The 10,128-nt window shown below is 40.1% G+C and overlaps 1 protein-coding gene across 3 annotated transcripts in view; it reads left to right on the plus strand.

Annotated features, from left to right (window-relative positions):
• DDHD2 (DDHD domain containing 2) overlaps window positions 1–10,118 on the plus strand; it is a 32,051-nt gene extending 21,933 nt beyond the window's left edge. For 2 of the 3 annotated variants that reach the window (XM_032144033.2, XM_032144036.2), the window contains 5 exons: window positions 71–173; window positions 306–476; window positions 900–1,062; window positions 7,390–7,497; window positions 7,947–10,118. In XM_032144033.2, coding sequence (XP_031999924.1) covers window positions 71–173; window positions 306–476; window positions 900–1,062; window positions 7,390–7,471 — 519 coding nt within the window. In that variant the 3' untranslated portion in view covers window positions 7,472–7,497; window positions 7,947–10,118. Of the gene's footprint in view, window positions 1–70; window positions 174–305; window positions 477–899; window positions 1,063–7,389; window positions 7,498–7,910 lie in introns of all 3 variants that reach the window. The other variant, XM_032144035.2, reaches the window with a different exon arrangement.
• Window positions 10,119–10,128: the final 10 nt, after the last annotated feature.

Genomic DNA, 10,128 nt, shown 5'->3' on the forward strand with positions numbered 1-10,128 from the left:
AAAAAAAAGTTATATAGTTTCCAGACTGTGCTCAGCAGAGGTAAATGTAGCTCTTGTTTTTCCTATGTAGTTTGATCCTGTGGCCTATAGGATTGAACCAATGGTGGTCCCAGGAGTGGAATTTGAGCCAATGCTGATCCCACATCATAAAGGCAGGAAGCGGATGCACTTAGGTAAGTGTGAGCATAGAACTTGATAATTCTAGACCTTTTGGCCAGTGCAAAGGGCATCATTCACTCTGTTCAGCTATGTTGGACCCTAAACTCTTTGTAAATCATTTAATGTTCTTTATTTATATGTTTCAGAACTGAGAGAGGGCTTGACCAGGATGAGTATGGACCTTAAGAACAACTTGCTAGGTTCGCTGCGGATGGCTTGGAAGTCTTTTACCAGAGCTCCATACCCTGCCTTACAAGCTTCAGAAACAGCAGAAGAAACTGAAGCAGAACCTGAATCAACTTCAGAGAAGCCTAGTGGTCAGTGACACTGTACACATTGACCAGCTGCCAGATAACAGGGATGCCATGGTGTGGTGTTTTTCATAGTTAATTTAATTTAATTTCACATTTAATTTCATAGTTAATATTGCATTCTTTTGCTTTAGTTTTCAACTTCTAAAGAGCTCTATTCCTGCTTGCATTTAGTATAAACCCAAGGCAAACAACCTAGCTATCAGTGGCATAGGTAATGAGATGTCTTGCGCAAAAGCAAAAAAGGGGATTGGACAAAATTACTGTGACCTGAGAAGGAGCTTGAAGGAGATTGAGAGAGATGGGAGAGAGCTCTCTGAACAGAGAGTAGCTCATTCTGTGGTAAACTTGGAGTGTGAGGAGAAGTTAACAGGATAACCCTGAAGGCCAAAAGGTTTTAGACTCTTATTATGGTTCTTCCATATCCAGATGTTAACACAGAAGAGACCTCTGTGGCAGTTAAAGAAGAAGTCCTGCCTATCAATGTGGGGATGCTGAATGGAGGCCAACGCATTGACTATGTGCTACAGGAGAAGCCTATTGAAAGTTTTAATGAGTATTTATTTGCTTTACAAAGCCATCTATGCTACTGGTAAATGTTGTTTATTTTTGTCTGTTTTGTTTGTTTACCTGTTTCATAGATATTTGATAGATGTAGAAAAAGGAGGATAGGCCAGGTGCGTTGGCTCAGGCTTATAATCTCAGCACTTTGGGAGGCCAAGATGGGGGGATTGCTTGAGTTCAGGAGTTTGAGACCGGCCTGGGAAACATAGCAAGACCTCATCTCTACAAAAACTAAATTAGCTGGGCATGGTGGTATGTGCTTATAGTCCCAGCTACTTGGGAAGCTGAGGCAGGAGACTCGCTTGAGCCCAGGAGTTTGAGACCACAGTGAGCCATGATCACACCACTGCACTCTAGCCTGGGTGACAGAGCAAGACCCTGTCTCAAAAAAAAAAAAAAAGACCTGTGTCCCTTTGGAATTAAAATGGCTTCTCATTTAGACAGCACAAGTACAATCATGTCATTTCAAGAATCTGGTTTAAACACACTGTTATTTTATTTTGCAGTTGGGTAGAATGTGGATGAGGCTAATGATGCCAACAGCCATAAGTTCAATTATCCTAGTGTTAAAAATGTGTCTTTTGGCCATTTAGGTGCACATGAATGAACTGGAACAAATAATATTACTGTTGCTGGAAGTCTTACAGCAAACCCATTTGAAAGCATTTATGGTAGCTATGACAGAGTTAATTATTATTATTTTATCATTATTTGAGACAGGGCCTTGCTGTGTCACCTAGGCTGGAGTGCAGTGGCATGCTCATGGTTCAGTGCAGCCTTGACCTTCTGGACTCAAGTGATGCTCCCACCTCAGTCTCCCTAATAAGTAGGATGACCGTTGTGCACCACCATGCCCAGCTAATTTTTGTAGAGATAGGGTTTCGCCATGTTGCCCAGGTTGGTCTTAAACTTCAAGCAATCAATCCGCCTCCGCCTCCCAAAGTGCTGGAATTACAGGCATGAGCCACCATGCCTGGGCAGAATTATTATTAAATATAATTGGTTACCTGATGGATTGTAGAATGGATTAATGATGCTTTTTGAAATTCAGGCCGGGTATGGTGGCTCATGCTTATAATCCCAGCACTTTGGGAGGCGGAGGAAGGAGGATTACTTGAGGCCAGGAGTTGAAGGCTGCAGTGAGCCATGATGGTGCCACTGCACCCTAGCCTGAGTGACAGAGCGAGACCATGTCTGAAAAAAAAAAATAGTATAAAATAATACTAATTAATCCCTGAAGAAGTTGACATAAAAATAAAGCAAGGAAAATAAGATGGGTCAGAGATAAGTGTTTTAAAAATGAAAGCTCAGACCAGTGTGGCCAACATGGCGAAATCTTGTCTCTACCAAAAATAAAATTAGCCAAGTGTGGTGGTACATGCCTGTAGTCCCAGCTACTAGGGAGGCTGAGACAGGAGAATTGCCTGAACCTGGGAGGCAGAGGTTGCAGTGAGCGAGATCACGCCACTGCACTCCAGCCTGGGTGACAGAGCGAGACTCCATCTCAAAAAAAAAAAAAAAAAAAAAAAAGCAAGCTCAAAGGTCCTAAGAAGAATTTTTCCCTTGAATTCTGATGAGGAATTATCATCTGATGCAATCACTGTCGTTTGTATATAATATATATAGTAGAGGCCATGACATAAAATCAAAGTGCAGTTCATTAAAAGCAATCTTGTAAGGGGCTAAAATAATGCTAAGAATGATCTCTGGTGATCTGGCTTGATAGAAAGAAGAGTTCTTTTGATATTTCTGTGTGGGTTTGAAATTCAAAGAAAGAAAAATAATGAAAAGCCTCTTTTTTATTTTGTTCCTTGCAACTAGTTTCTTCCCCATATACAACTAATGTAAAATGTCTTCCAGCCATCTATTTTATGCCTCCATAATAAATATATGTATGTGAATATATTCTTTCCCTTATTTTAAAAATATAAATAGTATATTAAAGGCAATGTTCTATGCCTTGTTTTTTCTACTAGTGTATCTTGGCATTTTTTAACCTATTATATGTTGTTTCCTGATTTTTTTTTAGCTGCATAGTCTTCCATTATCTAAATAGACCATAATTTATTTAAGCCGTCCTCTACTCTTGGACTTTCAGGTTTCTTTTTCTTTTGCACACACCTTGTTCATGTCATTTCACCTACTCATGAGTATATCTGTAATGTAAAATACTTCAAATTGAAATCAATGGCATAAAGGGTATATACATTTGTAAAATTTGATAAATATTGACAAATAAGAGGTTGTACCTTTTTATACTCCCAGCAATAATGTATGAAAGTGTGTGTTTCTCCACAGCTTTTCCAACAGCTTTAATATTTTTAAATCTTTGCCAATTTGTTGGGTGAAAATGTACAATATACTGTACATATTAAAAGAATACATATTTGATGAGTTGTGACATGTATACACCTGTGAAGCCATCACTACAGTCAACTTAACATATTCATCACTCTCAAGTTTCCTTGTGCCTTTTGTAATCCCTCCCTTTTCTCTTCCCCACTCCTCCTAATTTCCAGGGAGCCACTGATCTGTTCTGTCACTGTAGATTAGTTTGCTTATGACTCGTATTTGGAATCCTACAGTATATACTTTTGTTGTTTGGCGTTTAGCTGCTTCTTCTTATTATTTTTTTTTGAGACAGTCTTGTTCTGTCATCCAGGCTGGAGTGCAGTGACACAATCATGGCTCACTGTTGCCTAGATCTCTGGGCTCAGGGGATCCTCTTAGGCGCAAGGGATCCTCCCATCTCAGCCTCCCAAGAAGCTGGGACTACAGGCATGTGCCACTGGGCCTAATTTTTATTTATTTATTTATTTTCGTAGAGGTGGGGTCTCACTATGTTGCCCCTGCTGGTGTCAAACTCCTGGCCTCAAGCAGTCCTTTGTTTTGGCCCCCCAAGCTGTTGGGATTGTAGACGTGATCGATGTTGTGTATATCAATAGTATATCCTTTTTATTGCTGAGTAGTATTCCACTATATGGATATATCACAGTTTATCCATTCACCTGTTGATGGATATTTGGATAGTTTCCAGTTTTTGTCTATTAACAAAGCTGCTAGGAACATTCATGTATAAGACTTTACATGGACATATTCTTAGGTAAATAGGAATGGAATGGGTGGATGCTATATGGAAGCGTATCTTTAAAAGAAACTGCCAAACTGTTTTGCCACCAGCAGTTTACATCTCCATCAGCAGTGTTTGAGGGTTTCAGTTGCTCCACATCAACATTTTTTTTATTTTTTATTTTTATTTTTGTGAGAGAGTCTCACTCTATCTATCACCCAGGCTGGAGTGCAGTGGTGCAATTATAGCTCATTGCAGCCTTGACCTTGGACTGAAGCCATCCTCCCATCTCAGACTCCTGAGCAGCTGGGAGTAGCTAGGACCACAGGTGTGTACCACCACGCCCAGCTAATTTTTCAAATTTTTTTGTGGAAATGGGGTTTTGCCATGTTGCCCAGGCTGGTCTTGAACTCCTGGGCTCCAGTGATCCTCCCACTTGACTTCCCAAAGTGCTGGGATTACAGGTGTAAGCCACCATATCTGGCCAACAAGTTTTTTTTTTTTTTTTTTTTTCTGAGAAGGAGTCTCATTCTGTCACCCAGGCTGGAGTACTGTGGCACAATCTTGGCTCACTGCAACCTCCGCCTCCCAGGTTCAAGCGATTCTTGTACCTTAGCTTCCTGAGTAGCTGGGATTACAGGCATGCGCCACCATGCCTAGCTAATTTTTGTATTGTTAGTAGAGATGGGGTTTCACCATGTTGGCCAGGCTGGTCTCGAACTTCTGACCTCAGGTGATCCGCCTGCCCCTGCCTCCCAAAGTGCTGGGATTACAGGCGTGAGCCACTGCGCCTGGTCAAAATTTTTATTTTTATGTAATCAAATTTGTTGACATTTGCTTTTTGGTTTCTGGAATTTGTGTCATACTCAGAAAGATCTTCCTTACTTTCCAAAAAAATTCTTACTACAGTATTTTTTTTTTTTTTTTTGAGATGGAGTTTCACCCTGTCGTCCAGGCTGGAGTGCAATGGTGTGATCTCGGCTCACTGCAACCTCTGCCTCCCAGGTTCAAGTGATTCTCCTGCCTCAGCCTCCCAAGTAGCCAGGATTACAGGTGTGCACCACCACACTTGGCTAATTTTGTCTTTTTAGTAGAGACAGGGTTTCACCATGTTGGTCAGGCTGGTCTCAAACTCCTGACCTCAAGTGATCCCACCTCAGCCTCCCAAAGTGCTGGGATTACAGGCGTGAGCCACTGCACCCAGCCAACACAGTATATTCTTATATATATATAATATTTTTTTAGAAACAGGATCTTGCATGCAGTGGCTTTTCACAGGCATGATCTTAGTGCACTAGACCCTTGAATTCCTGGGCTCAAGCAATCCTCTTGCCTTGGCCTCCTGAGTAGTTGGGACTGCAGGTGTGCAACACCATGCCTGGCTATTCTAAGATTCTGTCATCTAATTTTTACATATGAATCTTTGATTCAGATTCAGGTCCTTTTTTCTCCACATGTCTCAACACTATTAATAAATTTGAGATTCTAAATTAATTACATTCTTTTTTTTTTTTTTTGAGACAGAGTCTTGCTGTGTTGCCCAGGCTGAAGTGCAGTAGTGCAGTAGTTGGCTCACTGCAACCTCCGCCTTCTGGGTTCAAATGATTTTCCTGCCTCAGCTTCTTGAGTAGCCGGGACTATAGGCGTATGCCACCATGCCCAGCTAATTTTTGTATTTTTAGTAGAGATGGGGTTTCACTATGTTGGCCAGGCTGGTCTCGAACGCCTGACCTCAGGTGATCCGCCTGCCTCGACCTCCCAGTGTTAGGATTATAGATGTGAGTCACCGTGCCTGGCCACTTAAATTCCTGTACATAAATGGGACTATTTCTCAACTTCTTACTTGTTGATTTGCTTATTTATGTACCATTTTAATATCTGATAGAGCTAATTCCTGGTTGTTGATACAGGAATTTGTTAAGCTGGGGTCTGTGTATATGAGTTTGTGGGAGATGAGGGAAGTCTATGAATCCAGTGAAATACACATTTATAACTGGTTGCAATGTGATCCTCTCTGGGGAGAAATCCATAATTTCATTAGATTCTCAAAAGGATGCATGACTCAATAAATGTTGAACCACAGATCTAGAAGAATGATAGAGCCTTATATCCTTAAGGCAGTCCCTCATGAATGTTAATCTTTTTAAATCAAATTTTGTTATGAAGTGTGGATATAAGTAATTGCTTGTGCATACATAGAATAATATCTGGAAAACGCATGAGAAATTGATAACATTGGTTGTCAGAAGATGGGAACTGGTGGTGGTTGAGGAACAAAGATGGGAGGGAGACTTCATTACTTTCTTATATTTTTGGAATTTGGAACCTTATGATTGTATTACCTTTTCCAAAAGGTGCATAATATTTTAAAAATTAAGGTGACCAACTGGATAACTCTTCAGTAGTGTCTCTAGAATGATCTCTGTGGAAAAGGAACAATTCTTGGTTATTTCTTACTGGCTTTTTTTTTTTTTTTGAAATGGAGTCTCACTCTGTTGCCCAGGCTGAAATGCAGTGGCGCTCAGCAACCTTCGGCTCACTGCACCTTTCGCCTCCTGGGTTCAAGCGATTGTCCTGCCTCAGCCTCCTGAGTAGCTGGGACTACAGGCGCGTGCTGCCACGCCTGGCTAGTTTTTTTTTTTTTTTTTTTTAGATAGAGTCTCGCCTATCTGCCAGGCTGGAGTGCAGTGGTGCGATCTCGGCTCACTGCAACCTCTGCCTCCCGGGTTCAAGTGATTCTTCTGCCTCAGTCTCCCCAGTAACTGGGACTACAGGCACGTACCACCACACCCTGCTAATTTTTGTGTTTTTAGTAGAGACGGGGTTTCACCATATTGGCCAGGCTGGTCTCGAACTCCTGACCTCGTGATCTGCCCACCTCGGCCTCCCAAAGTGCTGGGATTACAGGCGTGAGCCACTGTGCCCAGCCCTAGTTTTTGTATTTTTAGTGGAGACGGGGTTTCACCACGTTGGCCAGGCTGGCTCAAACTCCAGACCTGTAGTGGCTTGTCCACCTCAGCCTCCCAGAGTGTTAGGATTACAGGTGTGAGCCACCGCACCTGGCCTCTCTTACTAGCTTTTTTATATTACTAGACTTAATGCCAGAGTTCTTTGCCAGGTCACCTTCCAAACCACTGCCAATTACATTACTTCTGAATCTCATTTCTTTGCAGAAGTAAAAAATAAACTTGCAAGATGGTTGTATGGATTAAATGAGATAATATATGTAAAACGTTTGGCACAAATGTTAGTTCCTTTTCTCAACATAATTTTTTCTCTTTATAGGGAGTCTGAAGATACAGTATTGCTGGTCCTCAAAGAGATCTACCAAACCCAGGGTATCTTCCTTGATCAGCCTTTACAGTAAAAATGACCCATCTATGGCTGCTTAATGTAAGTTTTAAAATGTCATGTATATAGTGTAATTCTTACATAGTAACATGTTATAATGAACTATGGAGCCTCAAGCTCTTTTTAAATATACTAGCTGTTGCCTGTCATCAAGATCTAGGCTGCTATTCATTTTTAGAGGGACTGGTAGAAATTCATGGGGAAAAAAACACAGCCCATTTAGAGGAAGATTAGTGTATGTCTGTTTTGCTAGAGATTTTGTCCTATGACACCTGTCATTTCTTAGGATCTAAACTCAGAGTCTTAATGGTTCTATTATCTAAGAGTTACTGTGGCAACAGTTATGATTTTAATTACCAACCACCCATCCTGAGATTTAAATTACTCAGCCTTTTAGATGTGAAATTACAAAGTCTGTATATTCGACTCTGGCATTCTCTGTGGTTGCCTTCCAGTTGTGACTGCAGCTCTTCTCCCACTTTCTTCCCTAGACGGACATTGAGGGATCCTTCCCCAGAAAATCCACCTGTTTGTTGCTGCAATTTTCCTCTCCTCAGCTGCGTCATTTCCTGCATGTTGCCTGCCACTTACTCACCACTGGGGTCTTTGGAAGATAATCTTCCTCTTTGGAAATGAATGGAAAAGCAAAAGGCCCTATTACTTTTAACCACTGGCTTCATATAAACACTTGCCATTTTTTCTGCATAGCTGGGGGTGGTTTGTATCTTTAATTCTTTGATGATAGTTTATAGTTGCCACACTTTATTGATTAGTACTTGACATGGTGTAAAGCCTATTTTGGGTTTGATTTGTTTTGGGTGGGGTAGACATGTTTTTAAGGAACTTACTGCTTATCTTTAGAAAATGTTGTAGTTTGGAAACAGATTCTTGAGATTCAGAAGGCATTTTGGAGTACACTTATCTCTTGTTTGTGTTGAACTGAAGGCTAAGTCTCAGTGGATATGGAAAAGACTTTTGGGTGATTTATTTTTGAACCTGCATTTCTTTCTTATGTGTAGTGTATGAAGAAAGACTAGAATATAGCTTTAAAAAAGTGTTGTTTACTCTCTTAGAACTGACTGACAGACTTATTGCCAGAAATTACTGATGTTCATTGTTTTTGCAACTGTTTGAGCTGCTGTAAGAGTCTAAAGTTGACAAGTTAGTTCATGTTAGGTGCATCTTTATAAAGCAAAGATGTTGTATATCATAGGCCTCCCTTTTATATTTGATAGAAGTTATTTGCTAATAGCTTCTATTCTTATGTAGAAAGTAGTTGTAAAAGCTGATGAACCTGAAATTATGTAGCCTCTACAGGCTGCTGAGGTTCTAAATAAAATCTTTTAGTGGTGCCTTTATGGTGAAACAGAATTTGTCACCTGCCATTTCTACTTGGGCTAAGGTAGTATTGTGTATCCTCTTTCCTTCTTAGGTATCCATAGTCCACAAAGCATATTTAAAAGGCTCTTGGCACGGGCAGCATTGGTTGAGCAGGTAGGTTTGGCTAGGGGGAAATGTTTAACTTGTTCTGAAAGAAAAACTTATGTCTGTAAGGTCCAAGAAACAGCTCTTGCAGAGTCAGTGTCAGCCAAGTCTGGAACATACGAAGTAAGGTTTACTTCTAAGAACACAAGTGACTGCACACTAATTTTGTCAAGGCATCTTTTCACTACTTTGCTGTAGATTTTTCTTCTTCATTGGTCAGTTTGTCATTGTCTTTGTAGTTCTCTTTATGATAATCCTTTATACTTGCTCTCAGATTCCACAGGCCTCTGTTTATAGAGTGGGAAAGACAGGCGAGCTGTGGTTTATTGTTTATAAATTTTTTTATAAATGTTATGGTATCCAAAGCCACTGGCATTTAATATTTACTGAAGCCATTCCTTAGACAGCAGTGGTCTTTATCCTTTTCTGGAGAGAAAAGGAAAATGAACGGTAATTACTGTCACCATGGAGATTGTAGAGGTAAGGTTGGGGTATAGGTCAGGCCTGGCCTTTCTTTGTCATCTGCTTATAGTCTAGTGCTAAGTATGCCACTAAGTTTCAGATATATGGAATACTTTATTTTTTTTAAAAGTATATAAACTCTGAGTTATTGAGAATTAAGTATTCACTGTATATTAAGGGGAAGCTTTTGCCAAGTTGTGGTCTTAAAATTTATGTTTACTCTTCCTATTGGCAGAATAGGTGCTATTTAAGAGTAAACCAAAGGATAAGCAGAGGGAGTCCCTGTAACCAAAGATGGACAGCATAGCCCTGGATAGCCAGATAAACCACTCATTGTATTAAGAAATGTTTCTTTCCTAGTGGTGAGGGGTGGGTAACTGTGAAAGAGCTTTATATCTTGTCTATTCATGGTATTATAGCTGTATATTCCCAGGATAATAAGCTTGATTGAAATCCTGTATTTAGTCATATATTATTTGCACTGCTTCATTTGTATCATGTGCAATCTCTAGACCAAGCCTATTTTTAAACTCTGGTACAGCATCATTTTGTACATATTTCCAGCTGCAGAACTAGTATCGCTTATCTCAGCAAAAGAGATTGTTTGCATGGAAAGATTAATAGCACTGATTAGATTTCTAATATTTTGCATTTTTGAAATGTTTGTTTTCTACATGATTATATTTAAAACTTTAGTAAATACTAAAATGAAACCATATTGACTAG

This window comes from Hylobates moloch, unplaced genomic scaffold, assembly GCF_009828535.3.
Source record: "Hylobates moloch isolate HMO894 unplaced genomic scaffold, HMol_V3 SCAFFOLD_22, whole genome shotgun sequence".
Lineage (NCBI taxonomy): Eukaryota > Metazoa > Chordata > Mammalia > Primates > Hylobatidae > Hylobates > Hylobates moloch.